Here is a 22,111-nt window from a genome sequence, read left to right as displayed (position 1 = left end):
TATGCATACAAGGAAAGGCTAGTAAGTTATTTTTGGCCTACTTCAATGTGATAAAAATCTTACAAAATTCTCCATATTCTTTATGATAGTATAGCAACTCAATAAAACTTTTCCAACTTGGAAATCTGGGTGAAACGTGACAGGATTACTGGGGTAGAGGAATTGTTTTTAATTGTATTTGGCTTATGATTCATATTATAAGGTCCATTCTTCAAAATCCATCATAACTGCAATAGAAATCTCTCAAAGGAAGGTAAAGGAGAATGTGTTTTAAAGAGATGTGACCTCTTTTTAAGTTAAATTGGGGTAAAATATACAGTAGCAGGGGGTGGAAATTTTTGGAAAGCAAGGTAGGAGAAATTTTAAAAAATAAAAAGAAAACATATAGGCACATCAGGAATTATTAAATGATAAAATTATGCAAAAAAATTATAAAAATAAATAACCATTCATACTCAGAAAGCCAAAAAGCATAAATACTGCAATGCATTTAGCATTTAATAGGTATTAAATTAAAAGTATTAAAAGTAAGTAATTCTACAAGAGAAAATAATGGAATTGAGAGAAAGTCAAAGTAATATTTAACATATTCCAATAAAGTAATCAATTTTTTCAAAATCTGGTGAAGGTAGTTCTCCTGTTTTTCACTTAATCATTCCCTAATTTGCTTATAGTATTTGATACGCCCATAAGGAAAACATGCAAAAAGGGTAAATGTAATAAACAAAGCGGACTGTAGAGTCCACAAGCTCAGAGTTCAGTACAGCAGTGAGACCTCCCAGAAGACCAGTGGTCCATGTACATGCGTTTGTGTATGTGTGCATGCACCCACAAAACTTAAGAGTGCATCCTGATGAAGAGCATGAGCACAGGCAGCAGAGAGAACTGGCTTCAAGTTCTGGCTCTAACTGTTGTGTAACCCTCAGCAAGTTTAAAGTAGTTATGGTAGAGATTAAATAACACAAAACATCTACTTTTGGGCTCGACTCCTACTTGGTACTCGATAAATGAAAAATGTGGTACTGATGCCATCATCATCACTAGGACCTTCACTGGCAATCAAGAAACCTGCAAGTGTTGAACACAACAAACCCGCAAGTGTTGAATGCAATTTTCTTCTGTTCCTCCATGTGTATGTGGGGATGGCAGAGTATCATCCAGAAGGATGCCCACAAAGGTTCGACCTTGAGTCCTGATTTTACTTAATCTCGATTATATTACCCTTTCAGTTACAACAACTATCTTGAGAAACACGTTATTAAAATTATATTCCTAATGCCCTTAACCCTTAAAAAGATAGCTGATAAGCACATTTTTTTTTTCTTGCTATAATACATGAATGCAATCACTCTTGTGAAAGCTGCTAACTTGCAATTTAGTCCCTAGACATTCAAGAAACTATAGAGTGTAGTATGGTGAGGGGTTTGTGAAAATGCCTTATTTGTCTACACATTTATCTCATGGGAAATGAAAGAGAATGAGTTCTTTGAAGGCAAGTACTGTGTTCTACTTAAAAAGGTGGCAGATCTTGATGGCTTTGAGATAAGTGACTTGGGTTCAAATCTTAGCTCTACTGTTTAAGAACTTTGTGACTTGGCAAGTTATTCATAGTTTTTCTCAAATGTAAAGTGGAGATAATTATTGGTACTTTCTTCATAGGTGTAATTAAAGACTAAATTTTTAAATCTGAGCAGAATCCTTATTCCAATGCTAAGCTTTAAAACACATTCTCCTTTACCTTCCTTTGAGAGATTTCTATTGCAGTTATGATGGATTTTGAAGAATGGACCTTATAATATGAATCATAAGCTAAATACAATTAAAAACAATTCCTCTACCCCAGTAATCCTGTTATGTTTCACCCAGATTTCCAAGTTGGAAAAGTTTTATTACTATTGTCATCATATAATCACAATCATCATTACCATCATTTCTCTGTGTCCCTCTTAGTAAGCATAGTGTCTGATAGAGTGCAGGGGTTCAAATATGTTTGCCAAATACAAATTAAATGCTATTGCCAACACTTTAGAACACTGAAAAAACCCTTAATGACAAATTCTGGTCACAGCTCATATTAAAAATAAGCTAATTCAAGCAAAGGCAAGAGAGATGAACTTCACTTGGTCTTCATTTCTGTAGGTTTGCCAGAAGAATGGAAAAACTAAGCACAAAGCATTGCCTTTCATCTTTTACCTGCTTTTTAATCTCCTCTATTGTCCCAATCTATGCTGAACATTAGTTTAACAGGCACTATTTCCATAGTAGAAACACAGTCTAAACTATTTAACCAGCTTGGGAAGTCAGTTATGCTTGCTTGCAACAATTCTGAAGTGAATTGGCACTTAGATTAGTGCTTTGAGGCAAACGTGACTGTGGCCAGCTAAGGTCAAGGGGTATCCTTATGAATTTAAAGCTAGTACACTATAATTCCTTACATTCCTCCACATAAAAAGACAGATTTCAGCAAAGAGATCAAAACAGAGGTCATAAACTTCACGTTCAAAGTAAGCTTGCATAAGAGTGAGCATGGAGAACAACTACCTATAGTGCTTAACACAAGGAAGAAAATTATTAAGATCATCTGAGGCCACTAAACTTGTAAAGGATATGGAGGTGTGGGCAGGAAAGGGTGTCAAGACATTTCATTTTAAAAAGTAAAAGTCACACATTTCTCTTGATCCATTCATTTGATCTGCTTTTCAAAGGCAGACTCTTAAGAAAAACCATTCTCTGAAGTTGTCTTTAAATAATTTATAGTCACATGGTAGACAGAAAAAAAGTTTCCTGCACCAATGTGACCCCTGGCACCACATTCTGTGTGAACTTTGAAGTTAATTGTTAATCTTGACTTGTACTTAGTGAAAACTTAGGTTTTAGTTAAACTGTACCCTCAGCGTCCGCTCTCTCCTATATTGACTTTTCAAATGAGCTAACAAGGGTTATGTGCTGAATGTCCCAAGCTTCAATAGTAAGAAGTGGAGCTGTGCATGATATGAAATTAGCTGACTTTATCAGAAGATGTGATCCCCGAAGTAAGGATTAACTCTACTTAATGAAGAAATCAGAATAGCCCATGCCAGACTATTTTATTCTTCTTCTTGTTTTTACATCTTGATTTTCCACAATATGTTGGAAACTATATTACCCAAACAATTTCATTTCCTACATTTTGGACAAAAGCTGGCCAAAAACGTTTGCTGGACTATCTTTTTCCCTAACATTTACAATGTCTCTTTGGGTTGACCCAAGGTTGCCACGTGGAAATAGTCAGAAATATGGACACTAGCAGCTGAAAGACCCGAAGTATGAATTACTTAAGGAATGTCAAAGGAAAGGCAATATCAGGCATACTGATTTTTAAATCTCTCTCTCCTTTTTCTATATTCTAATTGACCTCTATTGATACTAAGGTACTTTGCATATAAAGAACAAAGGGAATCATTGGAAAGAACAAAAGGGCTTTCAGCTTTACCTCCTCTGTAACCATATTTGGGTGCAGGGTGAGAAAATAGTTAGGAAGAGGCGTTGTTGAAAATGTGAGTCTTGCATCTCTTCCTAAAAATAGCAATTTATACAGTATCTGTTCTCTGTGTCCCTCTGGAATCATACATGATTACTCAGCTGACAGATTCTCCAGGATTAAAGCCAATTTGCTGTAACTAGAAGAATAAAGCACTTTTAAACACATCAGACTTTTTTGAATTAGGATTTTATACAGTACTAATGAAAAAAGTATTGTAAAAAATGGGTGGGGGTAACAAGTAAATTTGAACTGACGGAAAGATTTCTGTCCATTTATACTTCACTAGTGGATAAGCACTAGGAGACCCCATAAAAGAAACTTTTCAGATGGGCCACGCCAACCACCCTTAGGAACCCCAGGGCAAACTTATTTCTAGTAGAGTCTTCTATATCATGGGGTTATAATTGCCTCCAGTGAACTCTTGAATAACTATCTCTCCAGCTGAGGTCAAGCTACTTATGTAGTAAAGCTCTGATGGGGACTATTCCACCAGCTGATGTACTGGTATCCCTGGGGTGACCAAAGAACATAAAGCATTCTGGCAACGGATCGTGTGTTGAGAAACTCATTAAAATCTACCACACAATTTGTTTTGTATTGGCAAAGGTGGTGACAGATTTCCTTCTGTTCCTGTAAAATGCAAGATCTACATTCTTTTAAGGTCCTCTGGAAAGGCTGGAGGTTCTAGTTTACCCAGGGGAGCCTTGGAAGGGGGCTGGCAATCTGCTCCTGAAATATCAACCATTGAAAATCCTAGAGGGCATAGTTCTATTATGACACACATGGAGTCACCACGAGTCTCAGCTGACTTGATGGTGACTTGTAGTGGTGGTAACCAGGGAGTCCCTGAGTGGTGCAAACGGTTAATGCACTAAGCTGTTAGCCGAAAGGTTGGAGGTTCAAGTCCACCAAGCAACACACCAGAAGAAAGGCCTCATAATCTACTACCAATAAATCAGTCACTGAAAACGCAAGTGAAGTCCAGTTCTACTCTAGCATGAACTGGGTAGTCATAGTCGAAATTGATTTGAGGGGAACTGTTTATCTTATTTTTGCTTCATAACCAGAAAAAACGCTCTAAGGTTGTTTTTAAGCAATATTCTAAGGTTATTTTTAATCTTACTTCACCATGTGTACTGTAAGAAACATATTCTTCCATGCTTCCAGTCAGACATTAGACCAATTAATTGGCATTATGGAAACCAAGGACAAAAAATGAATAACTAAATCTTTTAACTGTTAATTGACTATGTGCATGTAATGTATGCATTGGTCTAAATACCCTGAAGTCAAAGTCACTTTAATCTATAGGCTAAGGAAATAAGATGCCACCTTCCTCAAATTCATTTGGTTGATAACTGAAATATAAACATGCTTATATAAGACAAATACCTACTCTACTCTTAGCGACATAGTTAGGTTTACAGGCCAGGTCATTACGTAAAATCAGAGTTACGAGAGTCGGGCTGTGCTTCATCTTCAGTGCTGCTGTCGTTCACTGTTCACTGGGTGCCCCCAGTATGTCTTAGAATGCACATGGCATGGCAGGTGCCTCCTCCCTCACCACCAGAGAGCCCACAGGGATTTGGAGTGGTGGTAGTAATGGTTGGGTGATGCTCACTGCTTGCTGCATCCTGTCACCTTCCCTGAGTGGGGACCCCACTTTTCCTCCACCTGTCATTCCCCACTGCTCACCCTGGGTGTGGACTCATCCTCTGTCCACCTTGGCCCTGCAGGCCCACATGGCCCCTTTCCCTCTCCCTTCCTACCTCCATTCAACAAGCTCCCAGCACTTTGGGCCCTCCTCCAGCCTCCCTCTGCCCACCCATGACCTCATGTAGTCCTGTCATCAGCCAATACCCTCCGTGGCCAAACCAAGACATTGGGGACTAACAGAAAGAGGCGTCCCACTGCTGGTCAACCACTGTCCCTCGTGTGGCCCAGTCCTCACCAAGACCTCTGAAATACTGTTCAAGGTGGCCCACAGAGGGCGCCCCAGGCCTGGTTGTGGTCCCATGTAAGGCCTGGACTTTTGGATGTACTGACAATTTTTCAAAATGTTCATAAATATGGAATGTCAGATAACAAGATATTTGAAAAGTAAGTAGCAGGTGTAGAGGGCTTTTTGTATTTTACTATCTGTGCTTCTGTGTTGTTTGAACTCTGTATGAAAACATACTGCTCTATTACTGATGCAATTAAATAAAATTAACTTAAAGTAAAAATTCAACAAAACCTTAAAAATTAAAATCATTTAAAAATAAAAACATTCACGAAAAAATTAGAAAGATACAGTTAACAGCAGTTGTTTACACCTGTTAGATCTATGGGTGATTTTTAAGCTTTCTACTGTGGTACAAAGTATAGATATAAATTCTCAATAATTGGCTGATACTGTTTATATAATAATAATAATAAAATAACAGAATGCTCATAAAAGAAAATTATAAATTTCATGAACAGATAATTCTAACTCCCTTCTTTAGTTCTACTTCTGTTTCTAAATAGACTTTCACATATTGTTTTATCTATCTAGCCCATTATTTACTCCATCAATCAACCCTATATATTGACTCCTAACTTTTTAAATAATCTACCATATTATTTTTCTTCTTGAAAAGTTCACCTCTAAAGTGTTCTAATTACATACCAGTAATTTTACTCTAATCTCCCTTTGTGGACTACTAGGCCTTCTGATTCAAAGGAAATGGAAACACAGTCAGCAATTAATAAGAACAAGAGAAAAAAGGGAAAACGATCATACTGAATTACTCATGTTATCCAAGAGTCTAATGTGAAGCAGGGTTAAGAGTAGATGTAGGGTAACATGAAGAAGAAATACAGGGAGAATGGGATAGTAAAAAATGTAGGGAGGAAGATCACACTGAAATAAAATTAGATTGAACCAAATGAAATTGCCATTTTCACAAGTTAAAAAGTTCCTATACTGGTAATTTCATATGGGTCAACATAATAACTATAAAAATTAATAATAATAATAAAAGATGAAGGAGTGAGAAGGAAGACAAAGGTTTCTTCTTTTTTTTTTTTTTTAAATCCTTTTTTTACCTGACCCCTGATCGGTGTTACAGAACTTTGATGATAATCTTGGAAATATTTTATAAGGAATTCTAATCTTCACATGTCCAATTATTTTTCAGTATTCTGAGAAGGAGGAAGAGGCAAGTTTCACATATTTACCTTCAAGATGGGAGCCATAAAGACTGACAGACCAGTCAGAATAAACACAAGGGTTCCAGTGACTCTTTGTTCCCTGAAACCAAATCAAAAGATTACCATCTACCTCTTGTTTTCATAAACATGTTTTTGTCTTCTCACCTTCAAAAGACTACCCATTGACCAAATCAATGTTTAGCTAAAACACCAAAGGTGTTGATATAATGCAATAAGACCTCAAGGACAGCACATAACTCATGGTAACTATAAAGTTTTTTTTTTTTTTAATTGCAATATGCAACTTGAATTCTTGAAGAGAGAATGTGAATGATCCTGCTAAATCCTATCCTCCCTTTAGAAACAAGAAAGAGAAATCATTTGCTCCTGGTCCATCAGTTACTCTCCTCTTTGATGCCCTTCATTTTCAAACAACCTGTTCTGTTGTGTAATTATACTTTCTTTAATAGGAGACAGATATTACATTGTCCCACATGCTAATTAACAAACAGCTCAGGGAAATTTCATGAGTGCAATAAATCCCACCAGTCTAATTTCCAAATCTACAACAAGAGTACTTTCTAGCAAATATGGTTCCCATCCAACACCCCTCCTACAACCCCCAAGAAAGAATCCCCTACTGTTGTGGCATGGGAAACGATAACTCTGTGTATGAACTATCTACTCAAAAACACTTTAGAGCAGGCTGTGCTGCAAAAGTACTTGACAGAGTATAATGATCTTGTACCACAGCCCTTCATGTCTACCCAAATTTAACAGTGGTGGGAGGGTCAAAGTTTCTCTACGTTTATGGGGACAGAAAATAAACTCAAGAATAAGAAGTCTCTTCCCATCATAGATCTTAAAAACCACAAGCAGACTTAGGAGTTTTATGGAATGTCAAAAGGGCTGATATTTAAAGGGTTTATTCTGTCAGTAATATCATGATAGAGTAAGTGCCACAGAACCCAAATGAGCTGCATGTTGCTTGTAACTTTTATGTTGCTTCATTTAGCCTTTTACTAATCAAAGGGAACTTAAATATCATAAATAAAAGAGAATTAAAAAATTATTGAAGACTATCTTTCTGATAAAAATTTAGTCCTTCTCAGAACAAAAAGTTTAGGAATAAATTAATCATCACCAGCTCATTGTCCTCCAAATCTACCCATGTCCTTATGATTAACACACGTGTGAAGAGCATATGTAAAGCCATTTTCCTCTGACTTAACTAACATACCTCACTCCTAGAAACTTCGGTTGTTCTCCAGGTGCAGAAGTCTCTGTCTCCATCTTCAAACTGTCAATGTGAGCGATAGAGATGACGGTAGCAGCTACATACCACGGGAGAGCCATGAAGGAGCACACCACCATGAGGATGGCCACCCAAAAGAGATCCAAATGATACCCAGCTCCTTTCTGTAGAAAGAGACAACCGGACCATGTGAAGAAAATCTTCAGGACTGCCATCCAGTAGTGCTTCCAAACGAGAACTACAATGACCGAAAGAAACCAATAATTTTTCTCATGGAATACTCACCTCACATTAACTGATTAAAATATTGACTAGAATAGAAGCTCCTCGAAGGCAAGAACCTTATAGTCCTCATTTTGCTCTTCCTTTCCCCCCAGCAATGACATGTACCATTGTTATATGCTACCTCCTTTACCGTAACCTTGAGAAACTGTTCAATTTAGATGTGTCATTTTCAGTTATTATTTGTTTATTGCTAATTAGCCTCTCTGCATTCTGTTTTGTAATCTGAACAATGGAGGTACGTGCCTACCTTGCAAAGTTTTGGGGATGAGTCAATGAAGTAACAGAGATAAAGCATCTCAAAGAAACTTAAATATTAGTGGCTGCTATAAAGAGTAAACCAAAAAAAAAAAAAAAAGCCAAACTCACTGCTGACAAGTCAGATCCAACTCATAGCAACCCCTTCTTGGGTTTCTGAGATGGTATCACTATGGAAGTAGATCTCCCAATCTTCCTTCAGAGGTGTGGCTGGTGGGTTTGAGCCACCAGCCCTCTGGTTAGCAGTCAAATGCCTTAAGTACTATGCCACCAAAGCTCTTGCTACATAGAGTAGGACTCAATAAATGGTGGTAGTAACAGTTGTAGGTACCAGTAGTTGTTAACATAAGCATCATAAGCAATTTAAAGGCAATCACCAACCTCTGCTTGACAGTGTTCAACAGGATGCTGCTCATCGAGATGGTATTCAGTACATGCATTCTAAAGATCTGAAAGCAATCTTGAGAATGTATGCAGAAGGCCATTTCTCATCTTTCTTAGTATATTAACATAATTGTGTAATAATATATTAAACATTATCATTAAGGTAATTAACATACCCTTAATCAGAAAAGACTGATTTCAAACATTGCTCAGTGGTCACAATAACATTTACTGACTGGAAGAGCAGACAATGTAACAAAAGGTCTAGCTCCTTTACTCACTAAATAAATATTGTTAAACCAGTCCACAGTGTTATTCTATGGTTATATTTCTCTGCTCTATTTATGAAGAAAGCAAATGCCTAATACCCCTACGGAGCCTGTGAAAATAGAGCAGTCCATTTTCACAGCAGGGGAGCAGCATTACCAAGAGCAGGGGTACGACCAATTCAAGGGAATGGAGAGGATGGCTTTACAAAATGAGAATGTGATTTACACTAAAAATCCAGTGACTGTTATCATTTAGATCCTGTTACTGTTAGAACACTGCTCTCCTCTCACTGAAATGCTAAGGCTTCACCCCTGGCTTGCACAGATGGGTCTAATCATGTTCTCAGAGAACTCATGACAGGGAAGGTTAGATGACAAAATTAAAAATAAAATAAAATAAAAAAACGAAGCATGTATTTACTTAGTCCAAGGCTGGCTGAGAATGAAATCTACTTGGGAGACAAACAGGTTAGCATATATTCATAAAACCAGTCCATTTCAGGGAAGCATAATGGTTTGTGTATAGGAAGTAGGGAACGAGAGAAAAAGAAGGGGAAACATAGGGATAAGCTGACATAAACTTCTTCAAAGTGACTAATGAGGAGAACATCGTGATATATCTGATTCATTCCAACAACAAACATTGACCGCCAACTTGGTAAAAGGAGCAGTTATAGGTGCTGGCGATGCTTGGTGAATACCATCCATTCTGCGATTCTGTGATATACTGAGGATATTCACATTTGTGAATAACACACACTAAGCTTCCTGCCCTTGTGGAGTTTTCATTCTCCTAGGGGAGACAATAATAAGCAACTTAAATAAGTGAAATATACAGTAAAATTGGAAAAGCCAGAAACTGTAAAATGAAATCCTGTCAGAGAAGGAAAACGCAAATATTTTCCACTAAAATGAGTGATAGAAAAGTGGTAAGACTACAACCTGTCAAAGGCAGAAAAGTTGTGAGACCCAGAAAAACAAGGCAGTCCATCAAGCTCTGGCTCTGATAGGTTTCACTAAATAATACTTAAATAGTAATAAGTACTAAAAACTATTACACCTTAGGCTTTTACACTGGGTACAATGGGAAACCATTGGAGGTTTTTAAATGGAGGAGTGGCATGTTGTGTTCTAAACACTCTACCCACTGTGTTAATAACAGAATGGATGGGGTCAAGGACAATAAGACCAGTTGGGAGGCTGTTGCAATAATCCACCCGAGAGCCTGTGGTGGTTTGAACCAGACTGGTTTGAACCGGAATGGTAGCAGTGAAGATGTCCAGAAACGGTTGTCTTCTTCTGCCTGTGCATGTGTAATCCCACTTGATTAATGAATTCCTACTTAAGCTTTAGAGCTCAGTGTAAACTCCCCTGCCTCCAAGGACTTCCTGTACCTCCTAGACTTCACCATCACCTCTCCCACATAGCACCAGCTACAAATACAATGCCACATTTTGTGTGATTTTTGGTTAATCTCTCTCTCTCTCTCAGACCAGAAGATCCATCGAGCACAGGGACTATTTGTGTTTTTGTGCACCACTGAAACTCCAGCACCTAGCACAGTGTCCATCACAGAGCGGACATGCTAGATAAATGTTTCTTGGATAAAAGAACTATTGTTAATTCAAATTCACTGATACCCTGCTGGATCCTGAAAATAAAATGACAGATAAGACACAGTCCTTGCCTTGAAGTGGTTTACAGTGTATGGCAAACCCAGACAAATCAGTAAGCATTCACAATACCATACTGTTGAAGGTTTACAACAGAGGAGAGCATGGGATGTCAAAGTAGCACCCAGGAGGGGTATCCAAAGCACCCCAAAGTCAGAGATGGTTGGCAGAGAAAGCATTAATTAAGCTAAGTCCTAAAATGGTAGCCATACCTACCTAGCTAGAAGTTGATATATGAGGAGTCAAGAAGAAAACTTAGGCAAAAACCTAAATCCTATGCTATCATTGGTAAGTTTCTACATTAGTGTTTCTTACTGGGAACATTTAGCAATGTGCAGAGACATTTTGGGTTGTCATTACTAGGATATGTGGGTACTACTTGTATCTAATGGGTAGAGGCAAGGATGCTTCTAAACACACCACAATGCCAGGATAGCCTCACACAACAAAAAACTATGAAGCCCAAAATGACAATAATGCTGAGGAGAAACCCATTCTATGTGACCTAGGTCCACCACCTACGACCCAACCTTACACCATTAATTTCTCTATGTTCCAGCCACAATGACTTGCTATCTATTCCTCAACATATTAAGAAAAGCCTACCATGGGGTCTTTGCATTTGCTCCTATCTTTTCTTGGAAAACTGTTATTACCTAATAAACATTGATTGAACACCTATTCTGTTCCAGGTCCTACGTTGAATAAAACAATATATAAAACAGAATACCTGCTTTTAAGGAGTTTACAGATTATTGAATAAAGCCAGATATAAAAACAAATAATTGAATGTATGTGCAAGATACAAGGCACAAAGGAAAGCAGAGTCAATTTCAATCAGATTGGTGATGGGGAGAGGTTGAGCAGGGAAAATCATCTTAACTCCTTCAGGTGAGGGCCCAACTAAGAACAATTTTTTTCCTTCAACATCTAGCACAATTGTTCCACACACAGCCAACCAGCTGGTGCAGAGCAGATTCTGACTCATGGTGAGTCTATGTGTGTCCATGGGTTTTTCAATGACCAATTTTTCAGAAGCAGATGGTCAGGCCTTTATTCCAAGGCATTTCTGGGGGGATTCAAACTACCAACCTTTTGGTTAGAAGCCAAATGCATCAACTGTTTGCATCACCCAGAGACTTTATAAACACTCAAAAGGTTAAGCATGCCCTTTAAAGTTTAACAAAGTCTTATAGTCATGAACATAAAACTGAAGCCTGTTCCATTTTCTGTGGAGATTATTTTTAAGTACCAAGACAGAAAGTGAAACTTCCTTTTGAAATTATATATGCTTTGCTGATACAGAACAAAAGTCATTTAGGAATAAATCCATAGGAATCAAAGTCTATGAAACCAAAAGGCTAGCCTAGCTGGCTGAAGTTTACATCTAGTACATAGGTGATAACAAAGAAGGGGTCACAAGAATAGTACACATACATGCACAGACACAGAACAAACACTCATCCTAGGCACATACCATGAGCCAGAAAATATGCTGGTTTATGGGGACACTGAGAACCATAACATTGTACCTCCCACTAAGGGGCTCACAATCAAATGTGAGGACTCAGACTTGACACAAATTATAAAGAACTCTAAAGAGATTCAAAGAGAATTTGAAAAAGATACCAAAAAGTTCAGAGGATAAAGTGTTTAGTTATGTCTAGATTGAGCCCACAATAACTTCCCATAGTTATGATATTTGAATATCACAGGGCTTTGAATGATATAAGCACTCACTATGAGAACTGAAGGTGGCTTTGCATGTTTTTCAGTTATCACCCATTTCACACAGTATAATAACTCTAAGCATGTAGCCTAATATAAAAAAATTTCTTCAATATGTATTCACTGTGTCTACCTTATAGAAACCATTGTCATGGGCCACGTAAGGGATGGAAAGAGGAATAAAACATTGTCCTTACCTTGAAAATATTTTGGCCCCGGAAAGGGGATGAGGTAATTATACCAAATAAGTACATCGAGACATCATGTGACTAGTGCCACACAGTAATACAAATGTGAGAGCAAAAAGGAAAACAATATAAATTATATTAGGGATAAAGACTACACTGAAAAGTTTTCGTATTTGTAGGGTATTGAAGAATGGGAGGATTTTGGTAAGTCGTAAACACTGAGGAATGGGGAGAAGAGCTTTCTAGCTGAATTAACTAGCTAGCAGAAGAAGCTGCCAGATCAAAGGAGAAACCAACAGTTCATGTGATTACAGAAATGGCTAGTATGTGGAGAACTATTTTAAATTACATGTAGGTTGTGGTCATATCACAAATAGCCTTAAATCCCAGGCTAAGGAAATGGATGGTCAAGGGGCAAAAGTTGGTCAATGAAGATTTAGAAACATAAGACTGTATACATAAGAAGAGTGTTTAAAAAAAAAAAAATTATTGCTTTTAGAGGGGAGCAAAGAAGACTAGTTACTAATACATGGCTAAACCATCAAAATAGTCTAGCCATTAAATAAAGGGTTATGAGAGTAGGAATAGAAAAGAAAAATAAAGACAAAGCAAAGCAGAGATCCTGAAGGGAAAATCCTACTTTTTTTTTTTTTTTTTAACCACAGAGGCTATCAGGGAAAACTGGTTGCTACAATCACCTAATACCCATTTCTAGATACCTATCCTATAGTCTCTTTCCTTACCACATGTACTCTATAACACTTGAGAAATCCTCATCCTTTTATGAAGTCCCCCAACTTTGTGGTCAGAACTCAGGCTCTCATCCTGCCTCTGCCAGGGTATAACTTTGGAAAAGTCATAACCTTGCTGAAGTTGGTTTGCTTTTAAGTGCTCTGCAGGAGTAATATGGGACATAGCTAACCAAAATGATGGCCAAAAAAAAAAAAGCCAAGTGCCTTGGCTTTCCTTCATCAATACAGAGCTGTTCAGCAGAGTGGAAAGGTGGATCCCATCCCAATCAGAACAGTTAGCCAGCCAGAACTACTTGACATGGCGCCAAAGCAAATGCCACCCAAAAACATGCTGCATTTAATATCACAATGCCTCCATCTCTCACTGTTACAGGGTTCTATTTTAAATCAATTTCATAGCAGCCATGCCCTGTACAATTTTAGATATAATCTCTAGTTAATCACATTCAGTAGCTTTCCTTTTGTAACAAATTGTGAACAAAACGATTTCCAGAGTGAAAAGCCTTTGATTCATGATGAAATATTCACTGATATCATTAGATTTGTGACAAAAGACAGGCACTTGTTCTTTAACTATACTTATTTACACATGTGGTAAAAATTCTTTTTTTACACACTCAACTTTTATCTTAAGAGGTAAATCCTAATGTACTTGGTTTTTCTAATGTCTTCCACAGGATATTGAAAACAAAGAATTGTATGATCTACTGATGGCAGGTTTTCTAAATTTTGAGTTTTACCAATAAGAAAAAATAATGAGGGGAAAAAATAAAGAGTAGCCATTTACCTCCAAAGATATATAGCAAATCTAGCTATGCATAACTCAAAACTAAGATTTTGTTTCCAATATTTTTTTTTCAGAATCAAAATAGATACATTTCTAGCATGTTTGTAAGCTAGACCAATAGATACCCCTTCCAGGACATAATGTTTCAGTGTTCACTGCTATTCATAAGGTTTTCAAGCTGAATTCAGAAGAGAATGTGGAATGAGGGATATCATGGCTAATGTCAGATAGCTTCAGATAGCTCTTACCAATTAAAAAAACCAAACTCACTGCCGTCGAGTCGATTGTGACTCATAGCCACCCCTCCTGGGTTTCTGAGGTGGTATTTCTACAGAAGTAGATTGCCCAGTCTTCCTTCTGAGGAATAGCTGGTAGGTTTGAACCACCAGCCTTCTGGTTAGCAGTCAAATACCTTGGGAATTCCAGAACATTTAATTTTGCTCATGAGAAATCTATACACAAACCAAGATGTTGTTTGAACAGAACAAGGGCATGAATCAGGGCTGTATCCTTTCACCATATTTATTCAATCTGCATTGCAAGCAAATAATCCAAGAAGCTGGACTACATGAAGAGGAATGTGGCACCAAAATTGGAAGAAGACTCGTTAACAACCTGAAATAATGCAGATGAAACAAACTTGCTTCCTGAAAGTGAAGAGGACTTGAAGCATTTATTGATGAAGATCAAAGACTATAAACAGTCTGCAGTATATAATCTATACACCTTAACATAAAGGGAAAAAAAAATTCTCACAACTGTACCAGTAAGCAACATCATGATAAATGGTGAAAAGATTGAAGTTGTCAAAGATACATTTTCCTTAGATCCACAATCAACAAAAATGGAAGCAGCAGTCAAGAAATCAGATGTTGTATGGGCTGGGCAAATCTGCTGCAAAAGACCTCTTTAAAGTGTCGAGAGCAAAGATATCACTTTGAAGACTAAGGTTTGCCTAACCCAAGCCACTGTGTTTTTCATTGCTTCGTATGCATGTGAAAGCTGGACAATGAATAAAGAAGATCCAAGAAGAACTAATACCTTTGAATTGCAGTGTTGGTGAAGAATATTGAAAACACCATGGACTGAGTTCTGCTAAGATGGCAGAATAGGCAGAAAGAATGCATAAACCCTCTCCAACAAAGAAAAGGGGAACCAATTAACAGATAAAGAAGATAATCTTGGACCCCTGAGCATTGAAGGGAAGGATATAGAAGTGGACTAAACTCCAACTAGCAGAAGAATTTGCACAAAAACACCACAAAACGAGACATACGGAGCTGCGGTATGGCAGTGATCCTGACAGCACAGACAGTCTGGATACTGCTGAGTGGCAGTAGGACCTAAGAATTAACCTAAAAATCAGCCCTGCTAGACAGGGACTGCATGGAGGACTGCTCTGGTGGCTGGGGAATAAAAGGGAAAGCAGTGGAAGAAGGCAGGCTGAGCTGCGGACTTTTGTCTGTCCGGGAGTGCAGCCATTTTGAATGTTTACAAGCAGCTTGATCATTTTGGATATTTAAAGTGACAGCATTCTCCCAGATTCCAGGGACTTAAGAACAGGCTCCACTTGCCAGGAACCCCAAGGACATTCAGGACCTGGATGACTGGAAAGCTGCAACATTCCCCTTGTTACTCTTATACCCCACACCCTCTTGGTGAATGGAGATGAGGCCATCCCTCATTCTCACCCACTTTCTGGGCCTGCAGGAACTCCATCCCAGTCTGTGTGCTCAGATGGAGCCTGGGTACCGTGCCCTGCCCGCTCCATTTTTTTTTCTTTTTCCTGTTTTTTACTCTGTTTGTTTTTGTCTGTTTTAAAACTACTACTATTATTATTAGGAGCTCTGGTAGCATAGTGCCTAAGGCACTTGACTGCTAACCAGAAGGCTGGTGGTTCAAATCCATCAGCTACTCCTCAGAAGGAAGATGGGGCAATCTACTTCCATAGTGATACTGCCTTGGAAACCCAAGGAGGGTTCGCTATGAGTTGGGTCTGACTTGATGGTGCATAACAACAACATAACAACAACCTTTATTATTACTTTTGTCCTTTTTACTATTATTCTTTATTCTTCCCCTCCCAGGTTCTAGTTTTCAGCTTTTTTTCTTTTCCCTGTTCCTGGTTGCAACTTTTTTTCTTTCTTGTGGTTAACCCCATTCCTTGTTTTTCTTTTTGTGTTTTTCCCATTTTGTTCTTCATTATTCTCCTTCTCTACCTTTTCCCTCTTATTGCTCTCCCTACAGATATTGTAAGGCTTTTTTCCCCTCTTCTTTTTCTCTTTTTCCTTTTTTTGGTTACTGTTTCTTTGTGATTGCACAGTGTATTATTTGTCCATTTGCTTTAACTTTTTTGATTGTTATTCAATTGTTGTTTTGTCTAACTGAATGGAAGACAGCAACAATCCCTATATGAGACAACTATACCCACACCTCTTGAAGTTTCACGTACTGAGTGACAGCCACCACTTCCTTCTCCACCAATGGGCAACAATAAACAACCACCAAGAAAAGCCTGAATCACCCTTGGCTGCTCTTCACAAACAGTTAACAGAGATCTAAATACAATAATGCCAAGATGTCCCAGAGACAAAAGACCATCACAGTCCACACAAGGAAGCAAGATAAAGTGGTAGAAACAAGGAAGCAGGATACAGACCCAGAACACATCCCTGAGGAATAAGCAGCATTGGAACTCTCTGATAAGGAATTCAAAAGAATTATCTTTAGGTATCTTCAAAGGATTGAGAGACAGACCAAAGAAAACACAGACTAAACCCTAGAAGAATTTTGGAAGGAAATATAAGAACCAAATGACAATATAAATGAATAATTAGAAATGAGTCTATATCTACAGATAGAAATCCAAAAGATTAATACTAAATTGTCAGAAATAGATAACACATTGGAAGGGCAAAGGAGTAGAATTGATGCAATGGAAGACAGAATTAATGAAATTGAAGACAAATAGCTGAATACTTCTTTGGAAAGGGATCAATCAGAAAAAAGATCAAAACAAAATGAAGACAGCTTAAGGTTCATGTGGGATACTATCAAAAGGAATAACCTACCTGTCACTGGAATTCCAGAACAGGAAGAGAAAAATAAAACCACTGAGAAAAATGTCCAAGATTTGTTGGAGGAGAACTTCCTTGATATGATGAAAGATGAGAATATATTCATTCAGGAAGTCCAACGAACCCCAAACAGGATAGACCCCAAAAGAAAATCACCAAGACATATCATTATCAAACTCATCAAAACCAAAGACAAAGAAAGAATCCTGAAAGCAGAATGGGAAAAACAAAAAGTTACTTACAAAGGACAACCAGTAAGAATAAGCTCTGATTTCTCAGTAGAAACCATGCAAGCGAGAATGCAATGGGATGGTATATATAAAACCCTGAAAGAGAAAAATTTTCAACCAAGAAATACTGTCCCTCAAATATGATGGTGAAATTAGATTTCCAGATAAGTAGAAACTAAGGGAATTTGTTAAGACCAGACCAACCTTACAAGAGATACTAAAGGGAGTCCTTTGAACAGAGAACCAAAAATAGCCAATAACAACTGACCATTAATACACAAGATGACATAGCCCAGAAACCACAGCTATGGACATATCCAAAGTAAAATAAGCTTACAAGATTGTAAACAGAGAACGAGAGACATCAACTGGCAAGTGAGGACAACTACAAACCAAAATGAGGGAAAAGACTGTGTTGTTACAGAACTTCTAAATGGTGAGGAAGTCAAGAGAGTTGTAGGATAGAATGAACTGTTCTAATCTTGGGGAGACAATTATAAATCACAGGATAAACTCAAAGAAAAATGATAAACTTCCACTTCACAATAAAAAATAGGACAAGCACAAATATTCAGCAAATACTAAAACAACAGTAACAAAGGAAATGATAACAGATTCATAAACATAATGAGCTCAGCACAGAAAATAACATGTAACAAAGAAACCAGGGACACGATGAAAAAACACATAACAAAATGACAGCAAGCAATTCATACTTGTCAATAATTACTGAATGTTAATGGATTAAGTGCACCACTCAAGAGATAGAGAGTTGCACAGTGGATAAGAAAACAAAACCCATCATTATGTTGTCTCTAAGAGACACACCTTATAGACAAAGATAAAAAATAGACTAAAAATCAAAGGTTAAAAAAGATATGCCAAGCAAATGGCAACCGTAAAAGAGCAGGAGTGGCAATATTAATTTCTGATTGAATTGACTTTAAGACAAAAACTACCATATGAGACAAAGAAGGACATTATATAATGATTAAAGGATCAATTGAACATGAAGATATTACCATAATAAATATCTATGAACCCAATGAAAGAGCCCCAACACTATATTTATTGTATTGTCTTTTTATCAAATAATTCATGCTCAATCTTTAAAATACAGAAAAGTAAAAAGAAAATAAAATTACCTACAATTCTCTAATCTAGAGATAATCATTGGTGACAAGCTTGCTCTCTTCATTATCTTTTTTATTGTGCTGAAAATATATATTATAAAACATGACAACTCAAAAAAAAAAAAAAAAAAGAAAAGAAAATACCATGGATGGCCAGAAGAAGGAACAAATCTGTCCTAGAAGAAGTACAGCTGGAATGCTCCTTGGAATCAAGAGTGGCCAGACTTTCTCTCACCTACTTTCGTCATGTTATCAGAAGGGACCATTTCCTAGAGAAAGATATCATGCTTGGTAAAGTGGAAAGTCAGGGGAAAAGGGGAAGACCCTCAATGAGATGGACTGATACAGTGGCTACAACAATGGGTTCAAGCACGGCAAGGATTGTGAGAATGGCACAGGACAGGGCAGTGTTTTGTTCTGTTGTACATAAAGTCTCTATGAGATGGAACCGACTTGATGGCACCTAACAAAAACAACCATCATAAAATTTAAATGTGCTAGACAAATCAGAGAAACTTTTTAGAAACCACAGCTTATCTGCAGGAAAGCAAAGGGAATAATTATGGCAAATAAGAAAGTCAATATATATATATATATATATATATATATATATATATATATATATGTAGTCAATAAGCCCTACAGCCTGGGCCTGTCATAAAGACTGTGCCAATTTTGGAGGTCAAAAGGCATGGATTAGAATTACCAACTGAACTCCAAGGACCTTAGAGCTATGGATGAGGGGGTATAGATAGGAGATACCCTCTGACATAAAAGGTAATGTGGTAGTGCAGTGGTTAATGCATTTGGCTGCTAACCAAAAGGTCAGTGGTTTGAGCCCACCAGTCACTCTGTGGGAGTTCTACTTAGCCCTACAGGGTCACTATGATTCAGAATGGTAGTAGTGAGCCCTCCTTGGGTTTCCGAGGTGGTATCTCCACGGAAGTAGATTGCCCAGTCTTCCCTCTGAAGAGTGGCTAGTGGGTTTGAACCACTAGCCTTCTGGTTAGCAGTCTAATGCCTTAGGCACTACACTACCAGACGTCCTAGATTGGTAGTGGGTTTGGTTTTTGGCATCTGAAATAAATCAAGAATACCCTAAACACAGCCCATTCAGTTGCTCAAATAGAAAACAATTAATGTTCAGAGAAAAAATAGTGGTCATGTCAGTCTTGGCCTTGCCACTGGGTACAGTGTCAAGAAAAAAATGAATCTACAAGAATATTCCTAACCATAAACCTATATAATCAGTTGGGTTTGGAGCTAGATTTCATATTACCTTTGTGATCTGAAAAACTGAAAATGCAGTTTAAAGGGGCCTGGCGTCTAGGTGGAAGACCACAACATCATCTATGAATTAGTCTTTCCAAAAAAGAAGAAAAAAGACAATCAAACCTACCTCATCAAGTTTTATATCCAATGACCTATTTAAAGGAATGCAATGGACTAAGGAACATGCTAATGACACTATGGGGAAGCAAGCACTAGACTATGGGGAATTCTTCAGTACAAATGTTGCAGGTTTTATTTTTCACAGATGGTTGTATAAATATCTCCTATCCCATATATTTTTCTACAATATGATCTTGCTACTCATCCATCAAAAGATGGAAACCTTCTTCATTCCTGTGAATTGAGGATGACCCTATGACTACTTTGACTAATAGACTATAGTAGAGGTAACAAATAAAGCTGTGCACATTCCAGATGTTATTATTAACTGGTTTAGCATCTTCCACTTCTTAACTATTGGAAGTCAGCTCCCATGTAACAAGAATAAATAACCCAGATCACCCTGCTGTGAGAAGCTTAAGCAGCATGGAAAAATTGGGGAGCATGAGATGCCATGTGGAGGGTAAAAGAGAGGAAGAAATGAGGGAGGGAGGGAGAGAAGAAGGAAGAAAAGGAAAGAGGGAGGCAAAGACTTCCATACAAAGAAGTATCAAGTGTTAGATATGTGAGTTAGTGCAGAAGCAATCTTGCACAACCAGCTCAGCTGAGCTTTCATGTGGCATTGATCCTAGACACTATCTGATTGCAACTTCAGAAGAGTCCTCAAGCAAGAACTGTTCTTCTGAGTTCAGTCAACCAAAAGACTAAGGAGATTTTCTCAAACTCTTAATTTAAGTCACTAAGTTTTGAGGTGTTTGTTATGCAGCAAATGATAAAAAGAACAAAAGAGAACCTGGCTGTCTTCAACAAATAAATTTGAAAGGAAAAACCAAGTGATAGAGGGCAAAAATTGACAGACGAACATAAACTCAAAAGATGTTTCAATCAATTATAACATGTGATCTTTATTTGAATCCTGCTTCAAATAAATAGATTTTAAATTTTGTTATATTTATGATATTTTGGAATTTAAATATTGATGGACTATTTGATCGTATTAAGGAATTTGTTTACTTCTTTTAGATTGATGATGATATTTTGATCATGTTTTTTAAAAGAAGCTAAATTTAATAATACATACTCTTTAAAATTTATGAAAAAAATGGAGTACTGTTTAGTACTTACTTCAAGGTATTTAGGAAAGTAAGAAGATAAGAATATAGATAAAACACTGGCCATGAATTGATAATCACTGAAGCTAAGTGCTGAGAGTATCTGGAAATAAGATTTCAGTTTGTCTACTTTTGTATATCTCTGCTACTTCCATAACAAAATACCTTTTACAGGAATAAATAAACATAAAGTGGCCCTGGGTTGGTAGAATTCTCATAGAGTTTCCAGAAAAATGAAAAGTCTTCTCTGGAAGACTACTTTTTAAATATTCAAAATTAAAACTTCAAAACTCACACAGAAATACTAGCTCACAATTTAAAAAATATGTATCACTTGAGACATCAGGAATAAGAGTAAGTGAAGAAAACAAAGTTCAGAATTAGACCTGCAAAGATACAAGATATATCAAAAAATAAAGAGGATATGAAATGATAATAAAGAAGCCAAAGACTATATAAATTGACCAGTGGGAAAAACAAAACAAAACAAAAAAAACTTCTCGATTATAAAAATTGAAATAATAAATTCAATGGACCAGTTTAGTAATGGAATACAAACAATATATAATAGGATTCTAAAAAGAATTCTAAAAAGATTAGCAAATAGATAGATATGAAGAGATTACCCAACATATAACACACAGAGACCAAGGGATGGGAACTATGAAAACTGCCTAGAAGACATGGAGTACAAGATGAGAAGATACAAGGAATTTCTACTTGGGATTCCAGAAAGATATACGAGACATTTAAAACCTAAATAATTAAAAATTATGGGGAACAACTAAGATGGCGGACTAGGCAGAAGGATTGCACAGAACCTCTTCAACAAAGAAAAGGGAAACCAATTAACACAGACACAGAAGATAATCTTGGACCCCTGAGCCTTGAAGG

The 22,111-nt window shown here is 37.2% G+C and overlaps 1 protein-coding gene across 1 annotated transcript in view; it reads right to left on the bottom strand.

The window, feature by feature from the left end:
- The window catches only part of SLC4A4 (solute carrier family 4 member 4), a 508,661-nt gene that overhangs the window by 17,226 nt on the left and 469,324 nt on the right, over positions 1–22,111 (bottom strand). The window contains exons 18-19 of the mRNA XM_007942789.2: positions 7,938–8,116; positions 6,725–6,797 (exon numbers count right to left, since the gene is read on the bottom strand). Of these exons, the coding sequence (XP_007940980.1) occupies positions 6,725–6,797; positions 7,938–8,116 (252 nt within the window). The remainder of the gene's footprint in view (positions 1–6,724; positions 6,798–7,937; positions 8,117–22,111) is intronic.

This window comes from Orycteropus afer, unplaced genomic scaffold (genome assembly GCF_000298275.1).
Source record: "Orycteropus afer afer isolate SDZICR_OR568_19922 unplaced genomic scaffold, OryAfe1.0 scaffold00098, whole genome shotgun sequence".
Classification (NCBI taxonomy): domain Eukaryota; kingdom Metazoa; phylum Chordata; class Mammalia; order Tubulidentata; family Orycteropodidae; genus Orycteropus; species Orycteropus afer.
This window is presented reverse-complemented; position numbering and strand designations above follow the sequence as displayed.